This window comes from Mauremys mutica, chromosome 21 (genome assembly GCF_020497125.1).
Source record: "Mauremys mutica isolate MM-2020 ecotype Southern chromosome 21, ASM2049712v1, whole genome shotgun sequence".
Classification (NCBI taxonomy): domain Eukaryota; kingdom Metazoa; phylum Chordata; order Testudines; family Geoemydidae; genus Mauremys; species Mauremys mutica.
In genome coordinates, this window is record NC_059092.1 from 23,767,196 (window position 1) to 23,793,729 (window position 26,534).

Sequence of the window (26,534 nt, forward strand, 5' to 3'; positions counted from 1 at the left end):
GGAAGGCGGCCTTCCTGGTTGCTATCACATCAGCTAGGCAGGTCTCAGAGCTAAGGGCCCTGACCTCCGAGCTGCCGTATACTGTGTTTCATAAGGACAAGGTCCAACTCCACCCACACACCGCGTTCCTCCTGAAGGTGGTCTCCGCCTACCACATGGATCAGGACATTTTTCTACCAGTCCTTTGCCCCAAACCTCCCACGACTAATGAGGAACGCTGCTCGATGTGAGGCGGGCTCTGGCTTTCTACCTCGAGCGAACCAAGCCATTCAGAAAGTCCTCGCAGCTGTTTGTCGCCTCAGCTGAGTGTGCAAGAAGCCAGCCGATTTCCACTCAGCTGCTGTCCAACTAGATCACTTTGTGTATCCACTCCTGTTATGAGCTGGTGGGTGTTCCCCGCTGCCTAGTGTTAGGGCACACTCAACGCAGGCGCAAGCCTCGTCAACTGCCTTTGTGGCCCACGTCCCTATTTAGGACATTTGTAGGGCCGCCACGTGGTCTTCGGTTCACACGTTCACCTCACACTATGTGATAGTCTCCCAAACCAGGGATGACGCCGGGTTCAGCAGGGCGGTACTCTGTCCCGAGAACTTGTGAACTCGTACCCACCTCCAGCAGATACAGCTTGGAATCACCTACTGTGGAATACACATGAGCAATCACTCGAAGAAGAAAAGACAGTTACCTTTTCCATAACTGGTGTTCTTCAAGATGTGTTGCTCATGTCTATTCCACATCCAGCCCTCCTTCCCTGCTGCCGGAGTTGTCTGGCAAGAAGGAACTGAGGGTGGGGGGAGCGCACAGCTCCCCTTATACCACACCAGGCAGGCGCCACTCCAGGAGTCACTGGGGGCGCTCCCCCCCTACGGGTACTGCTAGGGGAAAAACTTCCAGCACTGGTGCACGTCGCGCGCACACATACCTACTGTGGAATAGACGTGAGCAACACATTTCGAAGAACACCGGTTACAGAAAAGGTAACTGTCTTTTGCATAATAGTAATACATAGTAAAGGCATCAGCTATTTGCAGGCTGGTTTTCCCACCCAACTTCTTTTTCATGAGAGGAGCCCCTTAGTACATAAGAAAATATAATGTCAGCTAGGCCATGTGATTCCTGGCACTGGTACCTGGACCTGTTAAGACTCTTCCTTTTCTGTTTGGAGACTTTCATTTGAATTGTTTTCAAGACTTGAAGAGAAAATCTTGTGGTTTTGCCTTTTTGTGGGGGCCATCAGCCTAAAAACTAATTAAAGTCTTCAGCAAGTTCAAAAACCTTAACAAATGAACAAATTCTTCAGGCCAATTATTAATTAGAAAAGAGTCTGTTTTATTGTTAGTGGTTGATTGATTTCTGCTGCACTGACCATATGTGCCAATGTGTTTTATATAGTCATAAAACAAATAATAAAGAAATACAATTACACAACAGATTAGGAACAAATTCAGTTCCCAAAATGGATCTCTCTAATAGAGTTTTAAAACTTCCTGAAGAGTCTGGAGCACAAGTGATCTGGAGTAAAAATTTTCACTAAATTATAGCATGTGCAGCAAGACTAGGGCTCTGTTGCAGCTAGACAGTTTGCAGGTAATCTGTTGTCACAGAAGCTGGGTGGCTCAACGTGACATGCTGTGGTCATTAAACCTGAGCTACAGCAATATACTGTCAGAGTCCTGGCCCTGGCAGTTTTCAGAGACTATGTATTGTGTATGTTGCTTGCGTTCTGCAGGGGCTCTTTTTGGAAGTTTGCTCTGAGATCAAAATTTCTGGTTTAAAACCAATATATTAAATTGCTTTAAAATACACAAGAGGACTTTGAGTTTACTTTGTAGGTGTTATCAAAATAATTACCATTAATTAAATAGGGGGGAGATGAAAAAATCATTTGTGGTATGTCTACACTGCAATGTAAGGCCAGGACTAGTAGAACTCAAGTTAGCGGACTGTGGGTTTATTAGTGTAGGCCCTGAAGCCCTGGGTTCTTTTATAAACCCAGATTAGGAATTGTTGAACCCTGGGTCTCAACCTGGGGCTCCAGCATCTATGCTGTATTGTGTGAACCCTAGTTCAACAACCCATATTTCAAACTTCCTAGCACCCTCCCAAAATGTGGTCACTCTAGTGTTTTGTTCATGGTGCAATGTGGGAAAACTTGACTGTCCACCAAACTTGACTGTCCAGAGGACAAAGACAGTTGGCCTAAGGGATTGTGGGATAATTTTGATGGACTCCCAGAGCACAAGTCCACTGGGGCTGTGTCTGCACTGCAGACCAATAGGGCTTGAACCCTGGGTCCTGGCTTCATAGAATCATAGAATCTCAGGGTTGGAAGGGACCTCAGGAGGTCATCTAGTCCAACCCCCTGCTCAAAGCAGGACCAAACCCAACTAAATCATCCCAGCCAGGGCTTTGTCAAGCCTGACCTTAAAAACCTCTAAGGAAGGAGATTCCACCACCTCCCTAGGTAACCCATTCCAGTTCTTCACCACCCTACTAGTGAAAAAGTTTTTCCTAATATCCAACCTAAACCTCCCCCTCTGCAACTTGAGACCGTTACTCCTTGTTCTGTCAGGCTTGACTCAGGCTTGGACCCTCCACCCCTGGGACCCTGAGTCTGAGCCCTGGATTAGTGCAATTTGTGTGTGGATGGAAAGTGGTTAGACTTGAGCCTGAATTCAAACCCTGAGCTTACATTGCAGTGTAGATGTACCCTTGGTCAAATTACATAGCTCCCTTAAAATGAGCTGCTCATAGTATTTTCAGATTCTTCCAACTTTTTTAATGCAGAGCTCGTGAATATGAAGGGTCAGAACAGTAAGGGGAAATGTGGGGGATGTTGGAGCAGTGCACAGGGAGAGGGGTTGGGAGGATGTAGGAGGGAAGCTATGCACCTTTGCCAACCTTTTCCCCTTAGGGTTGTGCTCTGGCACAGCTATCAAGCGGCCAACACTCTCCTATAAAACAACTTATTAGAGTAAGGGATCATTCAAATGCTGTATTTTTGAAAACACAGTTTTATGACTAGGACTTGAACAAAGAACTGGGTTTCTAAATAAGTAGTCAGCGAATAAAGGGATTGTCCTCAAAGGGACCATTGTTCTCTGGGAGATTAGAAGAATTTACAGAGAGAACCTTAAGGAAGGAAAGTTAGGCACATTCCCTTCCCAGGACATAACTGGAGGAAGGGAAGTAGAACCATCTGTGCCTTCCTCCCATCTCCCACAATTCAATCCTGTGGCCATTCCACCAGGCTGCTCTTCCTTGCACTGCTCCCTGATCAGGGAAAGGAAACCAGAACTCTACTCCGTCCCTATGCTGCCTGCAGCAGTGCGGATTGGAATACCAGGCTCCCCCTTACCCTGATGCTGATGCTTCTAGGAAAATAGGGGAGGTCGGAACAGTGCAGGAGAGTGTGAGAGGAAAAAAGAGGATCAGAGCTGTGCAGTAGGAGATACAGAGTTGGGGCTCTGTCCCCCAAACCTCACCACATCCATACCCACTATTTCTGTCCCCTGTCAATACAAGCCCCTCAGTGCTGAGACCAGATTGGGAGCTGGGAATTAATATGTGCAGTGCATTGCACAGGTACACGGTGCTGAGATGGGGTAGAAAGCTGAGAAAGGGCTTCCTTGGAGTATGGCACAGGCCCACAGGCCGAGAACATTTTTTGGGGCCACTTTACACCTCTCTGAGCCTCCTTTCCTGCAAATGGATCTGTAGAACCCCATCCCATATACCCATACTTGGGGTGGGGACTTCATATCTACGCTCTCCTTCACCTTCTGACCTCCAGCTCGTACAGGTAGTCCTCAAAGCCCCATCACCTCTCCATGACCCCTCCAAGCTTACAAGTAGAGAGGCAAAAAGGGTGGACTGTGTGTGTGAGAGACAGGGAATGTTGGAAGAGTTAGAGCAGGGGTGTAGGAGTCTTGAGTAGGTGGGGAAAGTATGAGCAGTGAGGGAGAATGTGTGGGGTGCTGGAGCAGTACAGGGAAGAGTGGGGCTGGGCATCAGAGCTGTGCTGTGGGAGATATTGGGGCATTTTAGCTCTGTCCCCTAAAAATTCCCCATATCCATGCTCCCTCATGTCTGTCCCCTTCTTCAAGAAATGTCCCTGCTACTCCATGCTAGTCCTTGCACTGTTCCTGCATTAGCTCCTCCAACTGCAGGTCCCATACCAATGCCCTTCTCTACATATGGAGGTGGGCTGAGGTAGGAAAACTAGGCTGTGCTGGAGGAGCAGAGATGGGAGATGAGATGATGCAGAGGCAGTGAAGGGACTAGCATACATCCAGTGCATTCTATAGCTGGGATAATCATTGCCAAGTAACCATGAGCAGTAGAGTGGGAGGACTGGGGTAAATGGGGATGCAGAAAAATTCAGTGCCCAGAAACAGAGAGTTAAGGTTGCTCAGTGGTGCCTCTTGCCGTTCAAGAATGTAGAGCAGAGGTGGGCAAACTACGGCCCGCAGGACTGTTCTGCCCGGCTCCTGGCTCGGGAGGCTAGCCCCTGACCCCTCCCCCGCAGCCTCAGCCCACTGCACATGGGCACAATGCTCTGGTCAGCGGGGCTGCGAGCTCCTGGGGCAGTGCAGCTGCAGAGCCTGGCCTGACCCAGTGCTCTGTGCTGCACGGTGCGCAGCTGGGTCCAGTCGGGCGGCGTGGCTGCCTGTCCTGGTGCAGCTGCGCCGCCAGCCACCAGTGCTCTAGGCAGCACGGTAAGGGGACAGGGAATGGGGGAGGGTGGTTGGATAGAGGGCAGGGGGGTGGTCAGAGCCTGGGGGTGTGGATAGGGGTGGGAACAGTCAGAGGGCGGGGAACAGGGCGGATGAATGGGGGCGGGGGTTCTGGGGGCAGTCAGGGAGAAGGGGTGGTTGGATGGGGCAGGGGTCCGGGGGGGCAGTCAGGAAGGAGAGGGAGGTTTGGATGGGGGTTCTGGGGGCGGTAAGGGGACAGGGGGAAGAGGTGGTTGGATGGGGCACGGGTTGCAGGGGGGCAGTCAGGAAGGAGATGGGGGGATTGGATGGGGCAGAGGGAGGCAGTTAGGGGCAGGGGGTCCTGGAGCGGTCATGGGATAGACAGCAAGGGGGGTGGATGGGGTAGCGGTGTCAGGGGGCAGAAATGGAGGGGTGGGTCAGATAGGGGGCAGAGGCCAGGCCACGCCTGGCTGTTTGGGGAGGCACAGCCTCCCCTAACCGGCCCTCCATACAATTTCTGAAACCCAATGCGGCCCTCAGGCCAAAAAGTTTGCCTGCGCCTGATGTAGAGAGTGGCAGAACTTAAATGTCTGAAAACCAGGAAATACAGGATTATGGTATGTGCCACTCCTGCGACACAGCTTTAACTCTCCTCTCTTTGACCAATGCCCCAACACACATACTAATATAACAACACACGTACTAATACTCTACCATGGCAGATGCTACAAAACATTCTGGGAATGCTGCAGATGAGCATTGTAGGACAAAGTCTAACAACTTCCTTTGCTGAGGTAAAACTTGGGTTTAGGTTAGGCATAGCAAATAGGAGCTACGTACACTTAGTCTTATATTCAAACACTGAGCTTTCTGAGACATTGCTTTCATTTACCTCTCACTAAGCCCTGAGACCAAAGTCATGTATGCCACCAACTCCTCATTAGGAGCAGAACCGGCTCTACAGTTTTCGCTGCCCCAAGCAGCGGACCGAATTGCCGCCACGGGCGGCGGGGGCAGTCCGTGTGCCCATAGGGCGGCAGACGCGTTTCCACGGCGGCGGCAATTCGGCGGCAGCTTCTATGTTTAGCTGAAGCCGCCGCGGACAGCTAAATATAGAAACTGCTGCCAAATTGCCGCCACCGCGGAAGCACACATGCCGCCCTAAGGGCACACAGACTGTCCCCGCCGTCCGCGGCGGCAATTCGGTGCGCTGCTTGGGGGCAAAACAACAGGGACTGCCGCCCTTTGAAGATTGCCACCCCAAGCACCAGCTTGGAATGCTGCTGCCTGGAGCTGGCCCTGATTAGGAGATCCCTGTGAAGTGCTACTGAGACAAACTACAGAAGTCAGCACTGAAATGAGGCATGGCTGATCCTTCATGGTAAACATGCACCACTCCTGCTAACTTGCAGTAACTAATCCCTCCACTATTCAGCACAGCTGCACCTAATGCAGTGAATACAGCTGGAGTACATGCAGGTAAATGTTGTAATTCAAATCTGTGTTACACAACACAATAATTGGCATGTTTTCTTAGTCCTTCATGGCTATTACATATGCCACCAACATTACTGAACTATCCTCAGTGACTATTGACCGCTCCTGGTTGCTCTGTGGGGTAGCATGAACCTTATCTTTGTAGTTCCTGGTTTTCAGAGGTTTAAGTTTAGCCACTCTCCACATTCTTGAGGGAACAAGGTACCACTGGGAAACCATAACGCCGCAGTAACAAGATTTTTGGACTAAATGTCCAAATAGATTCTGCAGTATCTGAGCAAAGATTTGGGCTGTGTAAAATGTAAATGCAAGAGAAAAGAGCAGCATGGATAAGTCTAAAAAAGAATGCAAAGTATGAATTTGGAGTATACCTTTGTACTTAAGTCTGCCAACAGTTTGGAGTGGACATTCTTAAAATTGTACGGATTCACACAAGTGTTAAACAAGATTGTCAGTTTCTTTTTTGAGTGATGGTCCCGGTTGTATTCCATTGAGGGTTATACACATGCACCATGCATCCAGAGCCGGAGAATTTGAAAGTAGTAGTGTCTGTTGGTCCACACATGTGCCATTGCTCTACCTCATGGTTTCGTCTGAGGCAATAAAGAGCAAAGTGGACTGACCACGCCCTCAGTTCCTTCTCACCACTGCATGGTCTGGGTCAGAGCTTCTACTCTCCACTCATCTCTCTGTGACGCACTTTAAAAAAAACACTTTTTAGTATTGTACATAGTTAATTTTTTTTAGTTTTAATATTAGTAGTAGTTTAAGATTTTATGGACTTGGGGATGCCATTTTTGCCATTCCCCCCACCACCACCTACACCCCCTCCAGAACCCGTATTTGGCTACTGGATTACACTGAAGATGCTGGAGTTCCAGATCTGTGCATCCTGCCCATGCTCTTTCTTGGACAGCAAGGAGCACCAACGCTGCATTTATTGTTTGGGAGAAGCCCACATTTTATCCTTCCCAAGCCATACCCAGAAAGGCCGAGTTCTCTGGCTCCAGAAGCACCTCATAGAAGTCACCATGAGGCCACAGTCAAACCCAGGCTGGGGAACCTCCCCTGTATGCCAGCCTGAGAAATCCAGGAGCTCGCCTCCTACCGTGGAGACTCAGGCCAGTACCAATATTACGTACCCTTGGTCATGAGGCACAGAAGCATGCACATAAGCATGGCAGTAAGTCTTCCTCCAGACCCAAGAAAGACAATGCACTTTCCACAAGTTCCAGCCATGGAGAAGCGGTTCATTCCAAGGCTCACAAACAAAAGAAGTCGCACAGACTGCTGAATCCACCAGTTCTTCTTCGAGTGATTGCTCATGTTGATTCCATGCTAGGTGTGTGCGCGCCCATGTGCACAGCTGCCAGAGATTTTTGCATCAGCAGTATCCGTAGGGCCAGCTCTGGTGCTCCCTGGAGCTCCGCTCTCATGCACAGGTATATTAGGCGCCATCGGCCCTGCACCCTCTCAATTCCTTCTTATCACCTGTGACAGTCTCTGGAATGCCTCTTCTTTGCATCTCGCAAAGTGCTTCTAGAGTTTTTGTTGTGTTTTCTGTTTACATAGTTGTTATATAGTGTTTTAAGTAGTTAGTACATTAGTTTAGTTTAGTTAGTGGTCCCTTTGGGGACTTGTCCCTGGAACGGGGCATGCTCCAGTCCTCTGGTTTCAAGTTGTGCACAGTTTGCCACAAACACATGCCAATCAGCAATCCACACACTAGCGGCAAACAGCATGAATGTGGCTGATCTCCATCCCAGGAAAACTCCAGGAAAGTTGCAATGGGCACAGGACCTGTGCTGGGCCACCCATCTGCACCGGGACTGCAGGGTGCAGTCTCTCTGGCTAGGGCTCCAAGTCCAATATGAGAGCCTCCTCCTACTCCTGGGAGTGGTAAGGGCCCCAGACACCTCACAGTGCCATCGATGCCAGAGACCTTTCAAACAGCCAAAGACTTAAAGGCCCTACCAGTGCCGCCCTTGCCACAGGAGACAGAGCCACGAAAGGCCCCTCCCCCTAAGGGCAAGCCACAGATGGGGCCTCCCCAGTGGCTAATTCGGGGTCGTCGCTCACCAGAGCCTCACCAGTCTTCAAGCCCGGTCTCCAGTTCCACACCCGTGGTCATCAGTGCAGAGTTCATGGTCTCCGGTAGCACATTCCTGGTCTCCGGCTCCAAGGGATAGATGCAGTACCCCCCGAAGCCAGTCATGGTCACCACAGTACTGAGGGACCTCTTCATGACACTGGTCGGCATCACAGCACCAATCCCTGGCAACCCGCTCCCAATCCCCACCACCTCTGCCCCTATCCCAGCACACCTCACCGGTGACTAGACTCTGGTCACTGCGACAGCAACAAGACTCAGCTCCTCGGCATCAATGTCAAGTTTTGGGCCCCACACTACAAGAAGGATGTGGAAAAATTGGAACGAGTCCAGTGGAGGGCAAGAAAAATGATTGGGGGCTGGAGCACATGACTTATGAGGAGAGGCTGAGGGAACTGGGATGATTTAGTCTGCGGAAGAGTAGAATGAGGGGGGATTTGATAGCTGCTTTCAACTACCTGAAAGGGGGTTCCAAAGAGGATGGATCTAGACTGTTCTCAGTGGTACCAGATGACAGTACAAAGAGTAATGGTCTCAAGTTGCAGTGGGGGAGGTTTAGGTTGGATATTAGGAAAAACTTTTTCACTAGGAGGATGGTGAAGCACTGGAATGGGTTACCTAGGGAGGTGGTGGAATCTCCTTCCTTAGAGGTTTTTAAGGTCAGGCTTGACGAAGCCCTGGCTGGGATGATTTAGTTGGGGATTGATCCTGCTTTGAGCAGGGGGTTGGACTAGATGACCTCAGGAGATCCCTTCCAACCCTGATATTCTATGATTCTATGAATCTCGCTCCCCTTGATGCCATAGCTGCGAGCAGGAGGCACCGGCACACCATTGGTCCCAGAGGGAGTACTCCTCGGACTCAGAAGGGGATATCAAGGTCCAGCCCGGGGACACCGTTTGGCCCCGGTGCCGGGCTGTCGTACCGGCCCACTGGTGGGCGTCTGGCTGCAGGGTCTATAGCCTATGAATTGGCCTTATTGTAACCCTTGGGGATAAAGACACTCCAGACCTTGTAGGAACCTGACTGTCATGCCATGGGAGAAGACTGATCTACCTTGAACAGGAGAGTGGAAGGCTGAGATGGCTGTCACGTAGACTTTAATTGATGAGAGGGCCAAACAGTATCCTCGCCCTAGAGATGGACACTCTTCTTCAAATAGTAGCATTAGAACCCATTCCAATTACTATAAACAAGCAAGGTGGAGCAAGGTCCACACCACTATCCACAGAAGTGGTACAGCTATGAAACTGATGCACCCAGCTCAGCATCACTCTCTCCACAGTACATCTTCTAGGAGTTACAAATTCCCTGGCAGATAGGCTCAGCAGACATTTAGCTAGGACCATGAATGGGAGCTCCACTCTTCAGTGGTCCAAAAAAATTCACAACAATGTGGGTATCTATCCTGGGGCCTCTTTGACACCCAAGACAACAAGAAATGCCAAGTTTATTGCTTTTGCAACAGCCACAGTCTGGATTCCAGACAGGTTGCCTTCCTATTCCCATGGTCAGAACCATTAATGTATGCCTTCCCTCCCATTCCCCTCAGACCATGTGTTCTCCAGAAAATACAGAATGATGGTAATTCTAATAGCACCATGGTAGCTGGTGGCCCCATCTGTTTCGGTTTACTGCAGTGATCCTGCAAATGACCACCTGCAGATGCATTCACATTCGGCGGCAGCTTCTATGTTTAGCTGAAGCCGCCGCGGGGGCAGCACCAACCATCCCATCTCACCTTTCTTCCAGCTCACAGCCTGGGTTTTGGTAGGGCAACAGGCTCAGAGTGAACTTGCTCAAAAAAGGTGCAGTCCATCTTGCTTAATAGTAGAAAATCTTCTACGTGTAAGTATTACATTGCTAAGTGGAAGCATTTTTCCCTGTGATGCCAGAAACACTACCTTTCACTGGAGAAGTCAGAACTTCCGGTATCCTTGACTAGCTCCTTTCCCTAAAGCCATCCAGACTTCCAGGCAGTGCTCTGAGAATATCTGGCAGGTATCAGTGCATTTCACCATCCTGTAGAGAGCTACTCAATTTTTGTTCACCCCATGACAAGTCTGATTACTTAAGGGTATTGTTAGAACTTTCCTTCCTGTATCTTGACCTATACTTCCCTGGGATCTAAATTTAGTACTAGCAGCACTTATGTGGCCTCCATTTGAGTTCTTGGCTTCATGCTCCTTCCATATTTATTAGTGAAAGTGGCCTTTTTAATAGCGATTACTTCAGCTCAGAATGTAGGTGACCTTGGTGCCCTCGTGGCAGACATGCCTTAAACAGTCTTTCATAGAGACAAGGCATCCTTCTGACTACATCCTGAGTTTGTTCCTAAGGTCTTGTCAAACTTCAATCCGAATGAAACAATTCATTAACTTGTATTTTACCTGAAACCTCACAACACTAGAAACGATGGGCAATAATACGCTCTACATGTTTGAAGAGCCCTGGCTTTCTGCTTGGATTGGACAAAGCCATTTTGAAGATCCCTACAACTGTTAGTTTCCTTCGCCAAGAGAATGAAGGGCAAGGCCATAATTCTGAAAGACTCTCGAGACACATTTCTGGCTGCCATCCTCCTTTGCTACCAGGGTGCAGAAACTCCTCCTCTGTGATATATCAAAACTCACTCAACTGGGGCATATGCTGCCTCAGTAGCATCACTGCAAGGTGTCCAACTTTCTGAAATCTGCAGAGCTGCTACTTGGAGCTCGGCCCATACATTTACTAGGCACTATGCTCTGACCCAGGCCTTGGCAGATGGTGCATCATTTGGTTCACCAGTCCTTCAGACTGATGCCAAATATCTCCTTACACTCTACTTCTAAAAAAGCACTGCTTGGGAATCACCCACAGTGAATAGTCATAGGGCCCAGCACTCAAAGAAGTACTAGAGTTCTTTGAGATGTGTGGTCCCCATGGGTGTTTGTGACCCACCCTCCTTCCCCTCTGCTTTGGATTCCCACATGATTTGTGGTAGAGTAGGAACTGAAAGGGCAGGTGGTCGGTCTCCACTTATGCCTTTGGTTCACAGCAGGAGGAACCGTAGTGCACAGGTGCAGACCAATGGACACTGCTATTAAAGAATTTCCAGTCTCAGGTGCCTGGAGCACATGCGCACCCACAGTGAGTACCCAAAGCAGTGGTGGGCAACCTGCGGCCCATGCCACTTCCTGCAGCTCCCATTGGCTGGGAACGGTGAGCCATGGCCACTGGGAGCTGCGGGCAGCCATGCCCATGGACGGTCAATGTAAACAAACTGCCTTGCGGCCCGCCAGTGGATTACCTTGATGGACCGTGTGTGGCCCGCGGGCCCCAAGTTGCCCACCACTGACCCAAAGGGACTAAACATCTCGAAGAACTCCAGTTACTATAATGTAAGTACTCTTCCTTGTCCTGCTGCCTTCTGCCCATGCAACTGCAAAGCAGTAAACACAGAGAGAATACTAAGAACAATATACAAAAGGATACAGGGTAGCACCAAAATTTCTTTGGAATGCCCTGCTCTGGCTTCTGGTCATGTATAAAAGGGTGTTACCCTGAGATGGAAGAGCAAGTAGGAGATGATGCTGAGAGCAACTAGTGGGGAGGGCTAGCTTGGTGGTTTGAGCATTGACCTACTAAACCCAGGGTTGTGAGTTCAATCCTTGAGGGGGCCATTTAGGGAACTGGGGTAAAAATCTGTCTGGGGATTGGTCCTGCTTTGAGCAGGGGGTTGGACTAGATGACCTCCTGAGATCCTTTCCAGCCCTGTGATTCTTTGATGCTGACCAGAAGCCCCAGAGCAGAGGATTCAGAAGAAATGTTGGTGCTATAGTGTATTTAGTATTCTTTCTGTGTTTACTGCTTTGCAGTTGCATGGGCAGAAGGCAGCAGGACAAGGAAGATTATTTACATTATAGTAACTGGAGTTCTTTAAGATGTGTAGTCCCTTTGAGTATTCACTGTGGGTGAATATATATGTATATGCTGGCTGAATAGGCTCAGGTGCGTTTAATTATCACCCAGCTGATACTGCCTCCTTGATCTGCCTCTGAACTCTCGCTGAGAATTAACCCTCAAAACTCTAGCAGTTCTCTGGTTTTCCAGAGTTTCCATCCAGGAATCCTAATGGAGTAGAATGCAGGATCCCAATAGATCTGTGCACCCCACCTTATCCAGTAAATAAAGCATTGTGATAATCCAGCCAAGAAAGAGAATCAGGCATGCATTCAATGTTAGGAGTCAGAAAAAATCATTGTTAGGAATGAGCCCTGCATGCCATGATGATAATGAGAAGTAAAAATAAAATGGAGTCAAGCCAGCCCTTTTCCATAGGTTTTCCATGCTATCAACTCTGGAGTAATGGAAGATTGTTTAAATTATTTTGTGGCACTGTGTCCTTGATAATCCAATGTTATCACTGTTTCCTACATCTTCTTTTGCAATCTCTTGCAGAGTCCTTACGACCAAGTGCCACTAGTTTGAACAGATTTTCTGCACTGCAGCCCCCAGTGTCGTCTGTGTCTTCTTCTTCTGTATCCTCAGAGTTAGACTCTCGCAGGGCCTTAACTAGGTAAGATTTAGTCAGCCAATAGTATTTGTCATTCCAATATTTATGCATCCTAACATTTATTTGCTACTTTTATTGCTACCGCACATAGAGAAAAGATGATCATTGAACTGTCTCTCAGTGATGAGTGGTTAAAATTAATTTTGAACCTATCTATATATATCATTTGTTCCAAAGGTCACACTTTATGTTAAGGGTGCATTGATAAATACAGGAAAAGCTGTGTTCTCCAGCATTTTACAAACCGGAAAGCTCTATAAACCAGCATTTCGGGAGGGGCCGCGGGCTCTGGGAGGGAGTTTGGGTGTGGAAGGGGACTCAGGGTTGGGGTGCAGGAGCGGTTTCGGGGTGCCGGATCCTGGTGGCACTCACCTCGCAAGTGGTGACATGTCCGGAGAGGTGCGGCTGGGCAGCTCTGCATGCTACTTCCACCCACAGGCACCCCCACACCACAGCTCCCATTGGCCGCAGTCAGTGCTCTTAGGCAGAGGAATGGCCACAGGGCCTCCGTGCGCTGCCCCCACCCCGAGCACTGGTTCCGCAGCTCCCATTGGCCAGGGATTGCAGCCAATGGGAACTGAGGGGTGGTGCCGGTGGGCAGAGGCAGCATGCAGAGCCACCTGGCAATGCCTCCACCTAGGAGCATTGATCTCGGCCAATCGGAGCTGCGGGGGTGGTGCCTGCAGGCGGAGGCATCATGCACAGCTGCTTGGCCTTGCCTCTCCAGACATGTTGCCACTTGTGGGGAGCCTCCCGGGGTGAGCCGCCCAGATCCAGCACCCTGAATGAAACCCTTCCCACATCCCAACCCCAGCCCTGAGCCCCGTCCTTGTTCTCAAACTTCCTCCCTCTTAGTTAACCAGAATTTTTGACTTACTGGCACCCCTCATCCCCCAATATGCCGGATAACAAAGCTTTTACTATAGTTTATGAAGGGTTAATAAATTATTAAGATAGGTTTTTTAACTGGTTAATTTTTGTAGAAGGTTATAGAGTCCAACATGTCTGTAGGTTGCTTACGTATAACACGTTCTACCATTATGTTTATAACTAGCTGTAAAACATACTACTCATATCTGTAACATACTTACAGCATTTATTAATTATTTATTAACTTATTATAAACTGTTTACCTTAATGTAAAGTTGACCAATTATTCATTCCAATGTGCATAACTTCGCATTTGTCAACAATTAATTTCATCTACCATCAGGCTGTCCATTCACCTAAATCCCTCTGAAGTTCCCCACAGTCTTCTCTAATCTTGACTGTCGTAAATAATTTTGTCTGATCTCGGATTTTTTTACATCAGTATAATCTTGCTTTTTCCAAATAATTAATTAAAATGTTAACATAATTCCTAGGATTTATGCATAAGAAATCCCAGCGTTAGCATTTTGCTATTTTGAAATTATACTTCAATATATGTATAGATAAAGAATATACCAGTCAGGCAACTTCACAGTGAAATGGTGCCATTACTTTAACATTAAAGTTCACTTTATTTTAAACCTACAGAGGTGAGGTATATCCTTGGGGTGTTTTGTTTCAGATATGCACTATGACACATATGCTCTCCTTCTCCCTCCCCTGTGTGCATGTATCTGTGCATTCATCACTTGGATCAAGCATCTGAGGGCCACACCACAGTTTTAAAGGTGAGGGGATCCTCAGGCTGCATTTTGACCACAGTCTACAGCTGAACTATATTAAAAATATCTTTCTGTGACCAATAGACTGTATAAGAGACAGCTACCCAGCAGCTTTTATAATGTTATGGGAAATGTGTCCAGTGTTAATTTTTAGCAGTAAGAGGATAAGAGCCTTCCATGTGAATGTTTTTTCACTTTCTAGTCGTGGGAGCACAGGCAGAGAGAAGAATGACAAACCACTCCCATCTTCAGTCACCCGTCCAAACACCTTCCTGCGGGGTAGCAGCAATAAAGAGCTGCTGCTAGACAATCAGGCACAAGAAGAACAACGGCGAGAGATGCTAGAGACAGTGAAACAGCTAACAGGTGGCATGGATATGGAGAGAAACATCACAGAGACAGACAGGAACAAAGCCAAGGAAATAGGTGAGAGACTCCTCCGTGAGTGCTGGGTAAGCACTTCTGCAGCTCATTAATACAGGGGAATGTGCAGAAATGTTTAAGGGAGAATTTATCAATATAAGTGACAGTTCTCTGTGTGTCATTGTGGATTTTTTCCCCACAGTAACTCACAGTAGAGCTTTCATAGCAGAACCCCCTTTTCCAAAGGTTTATAACTCTGCTGATTTACACATTTCTCTTCTTATTGTCATCGTTGCTCACCAACAGCCTTTTGGTTTCACATAAGTAAAAATACAGTTTCTTCTTCAAGTGCTTGCTCATGTCCATTCCATGCAGCTGTGTGCCTGCACCATTGCCGGAGATTCTTCCCTTAGTGGTATCCCTTAGGCCAACTCTGGCGCCCTCTGGAGCCACACGCTTATGCGCCGGTGTAAGGGGCACTGCCAACCCCACACTCTCTCAGTTCCTTCTTACTCCCAGGACATTTCTTGGAATGACCCTTCTTGTTGCAGCAAGGCTTCTTCCCAGTAGTTTTTGGACTCCTCCTGGGTTCGTAGTTATCATAGTTATATAGTTTTGTATATATAGTTTTTACAAGTAGTGGTAGTGTATATAGTTAGTTCCTATCGTTGAAAGACATCTTTGCCCCAGGGGCTGGGCATGCTTCAAGCCTTGTGCCTCCTGTGGTAAACCTATGTCCGTAAGTGATTCTTACTCCAGGTGCTTGAAGTGCTTGGGGAAAACCCACGTGAGGAACAAGTGCCAGATCTGTTGGGACTTCAGACCCCTCACTAAAAAGGACAGAGACATCAGTCTGAAGACTCTCCTCATGGAAGCTGTCCTCAGACCAGTCTCAGAACCAAGCTGCTCCGATTCAGCACTGCATACTTAGGTGTTGGTGCAAAGCTCTTCCCCAGCACTGAGCTCTTCCCAGCACCATTCACCAATTCTCTGGTGCCAAGGAAGAAGCACAAGAAGCAGAACACCAACAGAGGGCACTCACTGGTGCAGAAGAGAGATAAGCGAGGGGAAGAAAACATAGTGAGACCCGTGCTGGGCCACTCTTCTGCTTCTGGGCTCGTGTTGGTACCATTGACTCTGCCCAGGGCTCTGAGTCCTGTGCAGGGCCCTCCACCGACACCAGGAAGCCACCATGGTGCTAGCAGTCCAGAGGCTTTCCAGCTGGCTATGGACCTACTTTCTCTGCCAGTCCTGCCAACCCCAATGGGATGCCTGTCAGCTCCAGCATCTGGAAGCAAGGGGGAACAAGGAGCATCAGGCGCCTTCCCGGCTCCAGGCCTCTCAGCTCCTTCTAGGGGCAAACCTTCCCTGATCCCAGCTTCCCGATCTCCTGTGCATCACTGGTCCCCCAAACCCCAGCAGGTATCGCTCCACTGTGGCCGCCAAGAGAAAACTACTCTTCGGAGTCCGAAGGGGACCCTCAGGTGCCATCAAAAGCCTACCACCGGTACCAAGCATATGTGCCACCGGACTTAGGTGCAGTTACTGGCCGATGTAACAGCCTTACTGGAACCCCTAGGAGTTTCCCCCATTACTGGGTTGTCTCTCATACCTACTCAGTGGTTTCTGAGAGATGGGCTACCACTCTTTCTCGCTTGGCAGTGGACCCCAACTCTAATACAGATGTCCAGGAGATGGTTCCGGTGGACCTAGTTGAGGAAGAGGAAAGAGACCCTCCTCTGGTGCAAGCTTCCTCCTCGTCCTCCACAGACAAGGCCACCATGGATCCCACAGGATGCTTCCACAGTATGATTTCAGGGCCCATCAGACCTTCTGAAGCGGGTCCCTGGAAACCTAGGCCTGGAAATTGAGGAGCTCAGTGAGACATAACAGACCCTTGTTGATACCCTGGCTGCAGCAGCTCCATCCAAGGTGCCCCAGCCCATCAACGAGGCAGAGATGGGACTGATTGAGGCCCTGTGGCAAACTCCCTCTTCTTTGCCTCTCTCCTCAAAGAGGGCAGAAAAGAAGTACTATGTGCCAGCAAGTGGGTTTGAATACCTGTACTCCCCCCCATCCCCTCCAGTGTCCCTGGTGGTATCTGTAGCAAACAAAAAGGACAGGCAGGGCCAGTCGAGTGCTGCCCTGAAACAAAAAGCTGCTAAGAGACTAGACCTGTTTGGAAGAAACGTTTATTAGACAGGTAGCCTTCAACTACATACAGTAACTCCTCACTTAACATTGTCCCAGTTAAGGTTGTTTCATTGTTAAGTTGCTGATCTATTAGTGAACAAGCTCATTTAAAGCTGCGCAGTGCTCCCTTGTAACATTGTTTGACAGCTGCCTGCTTTGTCCACTCCTTGCAGGATTCTCTGGAAGAACAGCCCCTCCTTGTGGGGATTAGAACCAGGAGGAGCCGGCAGCCCCCTCCCCACATCAGCTCCCCTAAATTCCCTGTAAGGTGTGTGGCTCGGCAGCTGCCCAGCAGCAGTTCAGGTGGCCCTCCCCCCACTGCCATGCTGCTCCTGCCCTGCCCTCTGCCTTGGAGCTGCTCCCAGGAGCTTCCTGCTTACTGGTGGAGGTGGGGAGAGGGGTGCTGATATCAGGATGTCCCCCTGCTCCTGCCCCCTGCTCCGTATTCCCTCTCCACAAAGTAGAGGAGGGGGACAGGGCTCAGGGACAGAAAGGAGGGAGCCTGCTGGAAGCTGTTGCTTTCTGTCTGAACTGGCTGATCGGCTTAAAAGGGCAGTGTACTTGAAGTACGGTCAGCGTACTTAAAGGGGCAATGGATGTCTCTCTCTCTCACTCATGCACTCACCCGCCAGCACTTTGGAAAGTCAGCACCTGTGCAGCCATGCACATGCTGTCAGGAGGAGGGAGTGGCACGCTCCAGCTGGATAGCGTGGGCTCATCATCATGTTCAGTTTTTGCAGGGAAGGGCTACTGCCCTGCATCTATTGTGTTTCCTCCCTCTTGCCTCAGTCTATGCTGCCTTGTAGAGTGTGAGGCTACATTAACAACAGCGTTTTAACGCTTGAGGGCTCAGCCGAGTGCTAGTTCATCATTTAGCAGCAAGGCATTCCCTGGGAAATATCCACCCTCTGACTTCACCACCTCAACCAAGCTTTACAATCATTCATAGCTGTGTACAATATAAGAACATAAGAAAGGCCGTACCGGGTCAGACCAAAGGTCCATCTAGCCCAGTATCTGTCTACCGACAGTGGCCAATGCCAGGTGCCCCTGAGGGAGTGAACCCAACAGGCAATGATCAAGTGATCTCTCTCCTGCCATCCATCTCCATCCTCTGACGAACAGAGGCTAGGGACACCATTCTTACCCATCCTGGCTAATAGCCATTTACGGACTTAGCCACCATGAATTTATCCAGTCCCCTTTTAAACATTGTTATAGTCCTAGCCTTCACAACCTCCTCAGGTAAGGAGTTCCACAAGTTGACTGTGCTCTGCGTGAAGAAGAACTTCCTTTTATTTGTTTTAAACCTGCTGCCTATTAATTTCATTTGGTGACCCCTAGTTCTTGTATTATGGGAATAAGTAAATAACTTTTCCTTATCCACTTTCTCAACATCACTCATGATTTTATATACCTCTATCATGATTTTATATACCTCTACCCCTTAGTCTTCTCTTTTCCAAACTGAAGAGTCCTAGCCTCTTTAATCTTTCCTCATTTGGGACCCTCTCTAAACCCCTAATCATTTTAGTTGCTCTTTTCTGAACCTTTTCTAGTGCTAGAATATCTTTTTTGAGGTGAGGAGACCACATCTGTATACAGTATTCGAGATGTGGGCGTACCATGGATTTATATAAGGGCAATAATATATTCTCAGTCTTATTCTCTATCCCCTTTTTAATGATTCCTAACATCCTGTTTGCTTTTTTGACCGCCTCTGCACACAGCGTGGACATCTTCAGAGAACTATCCACGATAACTGCAAGATCTTTTTCCTGACTCGTTGTAGCTAAATTAGCCCCCATCATGTTGTATGTATAGTTGGGGTTATTTTTTCCAATGTGCATTACTTTACATTTATCCACATTAAATTTCATTTGCCATTTTGTTGCCCAATCACTTAGTTTTGTGAGATCTTTTTGAAGTTCTTCACAATCTGCTTTGGTCTTAACTATCTTGAGCAGTTTAGTATCATCTGCAAACTTTGCCACCTCACTGTTTACCCCTTTCTCCAGATCATTTATGAATAAATTGAATAGGATTGGTCCTAGGACTGACCCTTGGGGAACACCACTAGTTACCCCTCTCCATTCTGAGAATTTACCATTAATTCCTACCCTTTGTTCCCTGTCCTTTAACCAGTTCTCAATCCATGAAAGGACCTTCCCTTTTATCCCATGACAGCTTAATTTACGTAAGAGCCTTTGGTGAGGGACCTTGTCAAAGGCTTTCTGGAAATCTAAGTACACTATGTCCACCGGATCCCCCTTGTCCACATGTTTGTTGACCCCTTCAAAGAACTCTAATAGATTAGTAAGACACGATTTCCCTTTACAGAAACCATGTTGACTATTGCTCAAGAGTTTATGTTTTTCTATGTGTCTGACAATTTTATTCTTTACTATTGTTTCAACTAATTTGCCCGGTACCGACGTTAGACTTACCGGTCTGTAATTGCCGGGATCACCCCTAGAGCCCTTTTAAAATATTGGCGTTACATTAGCTAACTCCCAGTCATTGGGTACCGAGGCCGATTTAAAGGACAGGTTACAAACCTTAGTTAATAGTTCCGCAACTTCACATTTGAGTTCTTTCAGAACTCTTGGGTGAATGCCATCTGGTCCCGGTGACTTGTTAATGTTGAGTTTATCAATTAATTCCAAAACCTCATCTAGTGATACTTCAATCTGTGACAGTTCCTCAGATTTGTCACCTACAAAAGCCAGCTCAGGTTTGGGAATCTCCCTAACAGGGGCGGCTCTAGGGACCAGCAAAACAAGCTGGTGCCTAGGGCGGCAAAATGTAGGGGGCGTCCCCTGCCGCCGGGGAGGGCGGGAGGCTGGGCTGGCGGACCTGCCGCAGTCATGCCTGCGGGAGGTCCACCGGAGCCCCGGGACGAGTGGACCTGCCGCAGTCATGACTGCGGAGGGGGCGCTCGTCCCGCGGCTCGGCTGGACCTCCCGCAGGCATGACTGCGGCAGGTCCACCGGAGCCCGGGACGAGCGGACCTGCCGCAGGCATGACTGCGGCGGGTCCCCTCTTCCCGCGGCTCCGGTTGAGCTCCCGCAGGCATGCCTGCGGCAGGTCAACCGGAGCCGCGGGACCACGGCACCCGCCGCAGTCATGCCTGCGGCAGGTCCGCTCGTCCCGGGCTCCGGTTGACCTGCCGCAGTCATGCCTGCGGGAGCTTAACCGGAGCCGCGGGAAGAGGGGACCCGCCGCAGGACCGGGGAAGGGCGGCGCAGCGCACCGCGCTGCTTGGGGCAGCCTGATTTCTAGAGCCGCCCCTGCTCCCTAACATCCTCAGCCATGAAGACTGAAGCAAAGAATCCATTTTAAACTGTTTATTTAAAATTGTTTAAAACTTATATTGTATATGTATATAATGTCTTTTGTCTGGTGAAAAAAATTTCCAGGGAATCTAACCTTCCCTCCTTCCCCCCCATTTACATTAATTCTTATGGGAAATTGGATTAGCTTAACATCATTTTGCATAAAGTCACATTTTTTAGGAACATCACTACAACATTAAGTGAGGAGTTACTGTATCTCCAACCAGTAAGCTTTGCTGGGGAGATATGATTTTAATCCGTGGGACTCCCTGACTAAATTCAAAGACTCCCTGCCCCAAGAGTCAAAGCAAGAGCTCAAAGCCATCTTGGAAGAGGTTAAGAACGTAGCCAGGATCTCTCTCCTGGCGACTCTGGACACTGCCGACTCGCCAGCCAGGACAGTGGCCTCCAAGGTCACCACGAGGCACTGTTCTTGGTTCTAATTCTCCTGCCTTCCTCACGAGGTCCAACGATCCATCCAGGAACTCCTCTTTTAAGACTCCTCTCTTTTCTCAGTGCAAATGGACATAAGACTGCATGGCCTGAAGGGCTTGAGGGCCACCGTGTGCTCCTTAGGCCTTTGCCTGTCAGCTTCCAGGAAGCACTGCAGGCCCCATTAGCCTCCTCAGTTCTTGGGGCCTCCAAAACAGAAGCCTTACAAAAGAAAAGGGAGAGGTTATAAATGGCGCCAACCACTTCCGTCTACATCAGCCTTCAAGTCGGGATCTCAGAGATACTCTGGCAGGCCCATGCAGGCCTTTTGAAGGTGCACCCGAGGGTGCTGTATCAGTCACCATTTCAGATTCACTTCCCCTTTTATTTTTGGACCATCTGTCACCCTTCAGCCCGGCATGCTCATTCATAACATCGGACCTTTGGGTCCCGAGCAGTTCCCTTCCACCCCTCATCCCCTCCCTCCTCAGGGAACCTTCTCACAAGCAAATCCTCATCTAGAAGGTGCAATTCCTCCTACGTATGTGGGCCATGGAGGAAGTTCCTCGAGACTTGAGAGGGAAGGGGTTTTACTCCTGGCATTTCCTAATCCCAAAGGACAAAAGGGGCCCTGCCCATCTTGGACCTGCATCGCCTCAACAGATATCTCAATAAACTAAGGTTCCCCATGGTCTTCCTGGCCTCCATCATTCCCTCCCTGGATCCAGGAGACTGGTATACCATCCAGGTCTTAAAGGACACATACTTTCACAGTTCTATCTTCCGTGGCCACACAAAATTTCTCAGGTTAGTAGTGGGTCAACACCACTACCAATTGACTGCCTTCCCCTTTGGCTTATCAGCAGCCCCACGGATTTTCACATAGTGTATGGTGGTTGTAGCAGCCTTCCTCAGGTGGCAAGGCATACAAGTCTACCCGTACCTCGACAACTGGCTGATCAAAAGTCGGTTGCAGGCTCAAGTACAGAACAGCATCAGCATAGTCCAAGCCACCTTCGGAGCTCTGGGCCTGCTGATAAATAAGCAGAAGTCAACTCCTGTCCTGGTTCAGAGAATAGAATTTACAGGAACAGTGCTCAATTCTACCCAATTCTAGACCATGTCAGACCTGATATCCAAGGTCATGGCCCACCCAATCATGATAGCTTGGATGTGCCTCAAGCTTCTGGGTTAAGTGGCTTGTACTTATGTGGTTGGGCATAGAATCATAGAATCTCAGGGTTGGAAGGGACCTCAGGAGGTCATCTAGTCCAACCCCCTGCTCAAAGCAGGACCAAACCCAACTAAATCATCCCAGCCAGGGCTTTGTCAAGCCTGACCTTAAAAACCTCTAAGGAAGGAGATTCCACCACCTCCCTAGGTAACCCATTCCAGTTCTTCACCACCCTACTAGTGAAAAAGTTGTTCCTAATATCCAACCTAAACCTCCTCCACTGCAACTTGAGACCATTATTCCTTGTTCTGTCATCTTCTACCACTGAGAACAGTCTAGATCCATCCTCTTTGGAACCCCCTTTCAGGTAATTGAAAGCAGCTATCAAATCCCCCCTCATTCTTCTCTTCTGCAGGCTAAACAATCCCAGTTCCCTCAGCCTCTCCTCATAAGTCATGTGTTCCAGCCCCCTAATCATTTTTGTTGCCCTCCGCTGGACTCTCTCTAATTTATCCACATCCTTCTTGTAGTGTGGGGCCCAAAACTGAACACAGTACTCCAGATGAGGCCTCACCAGTGCTGAATAGAGGGGAATGATCACATCCCTCGATCTGCTGGAAATGCCCCTACGACATGCAAGGCTGTGCCTCAGGCACCTCCAGATGTGGCTAGCATCAGTTTACTCCCTGAGCAGACACCACTTAGACTCAGTGCTCATGGTCCCTCCCTGGTCTTCGCCTCCCTAAGCTGGTGGAAAGACCCAAGATCAGTGATGATGGGGGTGCCCTTTGTTACCCCTCAACCATCAGTAACCTTAATCTCAGACATGTTGGACCTAGGGTGGGGTGCCCACCTTAACAATGTCAGGAGTCAGGGCCTCTGGTCTCAGGAAGAATTCTCCCTACACATAAACATCAGGTTGCTCAGGGAGGTATGCTTAACGTGCCAGGTGTTCCTCCCCCAGATCTCAGGTGAGGTGGTACAAGTCCTGACAGACAGTATTGCAGCCATGTTTTATATCAACAAGCAGGGAGGGGCTTGATCTTTGGCCTTGGGTCAGGAGGCCATCTGTCTGTGGGACTTCTGCGCGAAGCACTCCATCTCAAGACGTCACGTCTGCCGGGAGCCAGGAATATATTGATGGAGCACCTCAGCAGATACTTCTCCTCCCATCATGAATGGTCCTTCACCCACAGATTACCAGATTCATCTTCCAAAGATGGGGGCCTTCCCAGGTGGACCTGTTCACCACCAGGCAGAAAAAGAAATGCCATCAGTTTTGTTTACTGTGCAGACACAACCCAGGCTCCCTTTCCAACACCTTCCTACTCTTGTGGATAGACCACCTCCTGTACACATTTCCCCCAATCCTCTTGGTTCACAAGATCCTCCTAAAAATCAAACAGGACAAGGCAAGAGTTATTCTGATAGCACCATCATGGCTGTGCCAGCACTGGTTTGGCATGCTCCTGGATCTCTCCATGGCAGCTCCACTCTTGCTCCCACTCTGTCTGGACCTGGTTTCAGAAGACCATGGCCAGTTACTTCACCCAAACCTCACCTCACTGCATGGATGTTGCACAGCTGAAGCCTAAAGAACAGGCCTGCTTGGAACAGGTTTTGCAGATCTTGCTCGGCAGTAGAAAGCCTTCCACCAGGGCTGCCTACTTGGCCAAATGGAAGTGTTTCTTTTGTTGCTTCTGAATGTACTCTCGCTCCATCTCGATCTTCCCTTCAGTCTATTTTGGACTACTTGCTCCACCTAAAATAGCGGGCCTGGCCTTCTCATCTTTTAAAGTGCATTTGGTAGCCATATCAGCCTTCCACACTCCAGTGAACAGCAGGTCAGTGTTCTCCAACGAGGTGACGGTCCGGTTTCTCAAGGGGCTGGGAAGACTCTGCCCTCAGATACATGAGCTGACCTCCCCAATGGGACTTAAACCTGGTTCTGTCGAAGCTCATGGGTCCCCCACTTCAAGCCATTAGCATCATTCTCCCTGATGTTTCTCTCCTGGAAGGTCACCTTCCTGGTGGCAATCACCTCGTCCAGAAGGGTCTCTGAGATCAAAGCCCTTATTTTGGTCCCACCTTACATGGAGTTCTTCTGCAAGGACAAGGTCCAACTGCGCCCCCATCAGGCCTTCCTACCAAAGGTGGTGTCACAATTCCATAACAACCAGGTCATTTTCCTAACAGTCTTCTTCCTGAAACCTCACAAAAACTCTGAGGAACGACAGCTTCACTTGTTAGACGTTAGGCTGGCCCTCGCCTTTTATATTGAGAGGACTAAACCCACAAATTCATGCAACTCTTCATCCACGCTGAAAGAATGAGAGGGTTACCTGTGTCAACCCAAAGGCTCTCATCCTGGATAACTGCCTGTATTCGAGCTTTCTATGAGCAGCGAATATCCCATCTCCGGCCATCTTAGCTGCTCATTCCACAAGAGCCCAGGCTTCGTCAGCGGCATTCCTTGCACAGGTCCCAATCCAGAACATCTGCAGAGCCACGACCTGGTTGCCAGTGCATACCTTCACATCTCACTACACCATCACCCAAGAGGCCTATGCCAGTTTCAGAAGAGCAGTGTTGTAGTCAGTATGTCCATTAACTCCAAGCCCACCTCCTTGAGTATTGCTTGTGAGTCACCTAACATGGAATGGACATGAGCAAGCACTCAAAGAAAAAATGGTTACTAACCTTTTGTAACTGTTGTTCTTTGAGTTGTGTTGGTCATGTCCATTCCATGACCCACCCTCCTACCCCTCTGTCAGAGTTAACCAGCAAGGAACTGAGAGGTTGCGAAGTCTGCGGCACCCCTTATATCAGCGCATAAACGTGGCTCCAGAGAGTTCTAGAGCCATCCCAATGGACCTCACTGAGGGAAAAATCTCCAGCAACAGTACACGTGGCATGCACACACCTAACATGGTATGGACATGAGCAACACATTTCAAAGAACAACTGTTATGAAAGGTTAGTAAACATTTTATATGTCTGCAAAGTAACTGGGACCCAATTATCTGTATAATTGCCTTTTCCACCCACGTCCTATTGTTCTTGCTGTCAATTCATAGAATCATAGAATATCAGGGTTGGAAGGGACCTTAGGAGGTCATCAAGTCCAACCCACTGCTCAAAGCAGGACCAATCCCCAACTAAATCAAGCCTGACCTTAAAAACCTCTAAGGAAGAAGATTCCACCACCTCCCTAGGTAACCCATTCCAGTGCTTCACCATCCTCCTAGTGAAAAAGTTTTTCCTAATATCCATCCTAAACCTCCCCCACTGCAACTTGAGACCATTACTCCTTCTTCTGTCATTTGGTACCACTGAGAACAGTCTAGATCCATCCTCTTTGGAACCCCCTTTCAGGTAGTTGAAAGCAGCCATCAAATCCCCCTTCATTCTTCTCTTCTGCAGACTAAACTTCCCTCAGCCTCTCCTCATAAGTCATGTGCTCCAGGCCCCTAATCATTTTTGTTGCCCTCCGCTGGACTCTTTCCAATTTTTCCACATCCTTCGTGTAGTGTGGGGTCCAAAGCTGGACACAGTACTCCAGATGAGGCCTCACCAGTGTTGAATAGAGGGGAATGATCATGTCCCTCGATCTGCTGGCAATGCCCCTACTTATACAGCCCAAAATGCTGTTAGCCTTCTTGGCAACAAGGGCACACTATTGACTCATATCTAGCTTCTTGTCCACTGTAACCCCTAGGTCCTTTTCTGCGGAACTGCTGCCTAGCCATTCGGTAGCAGTGCATGCGATTCTTCCATCCTAAGCACAGGACTCTGCACTTGTCCTTGTTGAACCTCATCATATTTCTTTTGGCCCAATCCTCTAATTTGTCTAGGTCCCTCTGTATCCTATCCCTACTCTCCTGCATATCTACCACTCCTCCCAGTTTAGTGTCATCTGCAAACTTGCTGAGGGTGCAGTCCACGCCATTGTCCAGATCATTAATGAAGATATTGAACAAAACCAGCCCCAGGACCGACCCTTGGGGCACTCCGCTTGATACCGGCTGCCAACTAGACATGGAGCCATTGATCACTACCCGTTGAGCCCGATGATCTAGCCAGCTTTCTGTCCACCTTATAGTCCAGGACCAGTGGAAGATATATTCTCAGTTCTGACCTCATGTATCTGGAACCTGTTGCCTGGAATGGTTGGTCAGAGCCCAAGCTTGGTGAGGTTTGGGCACAGTGTAAGAGTCATCAGGATGTGGTCATTTTAGAAAGATCTTTTTTTTTTTTTTTTGGATATTGTGTTTGCATTAATTTTTGTAAGGTGCCACGGTAATGGACACAACTAAGGAATAAAAATGGGGCTGCATCCTGGTTGCCCAGTCACCACCTTGCTGTCTTCATACCTTCTCAACAGTTAAGACTAGCCAAGATGCTTCTGTTAATGGTCCCAGGATGGAATGCTGAGGCATAGCATTTTCAGTGGAAGGCCTTTCACTCTCAAACTTTATCTGCCTGGGCCAGAACCTATGAACTTCAGCTTCTCGAGAGGTGCTATG

The 26,534-nt window shown here is 48.8% G+C and overlaps 1 protein-coding gene across 14 annotated transcripts in view; it reads left to right on the plus strand.

Annotated features, from left to right (window-relative positions):
• EIF4G3 (eukaryotic translation initiation factor 4 gamma 3) overlaps positions 1-26,534 on the plus strand; it is a 502,573-nt gene that overhangs the window by 431,636 nt on the left and 44,403 nt on the right. For all 14 annotated transcript variants that reach the window (XM_044996525.1, XM_044996530.1, XM_044996527.1 and 11 more), the window contains 2 exons: positions 12,745-12,862; positions 14,714-14,937. In XM_044996525.1, coding sequence (XP_044852460.1) covers positions 12,745-12,862; positions 14,714-14,937 — 342 coding nt within the window. The remainder of the gene's footprint in view (positions 1-12,744; positions 12,863-14,713; positions 14,938-26,534) is intronic.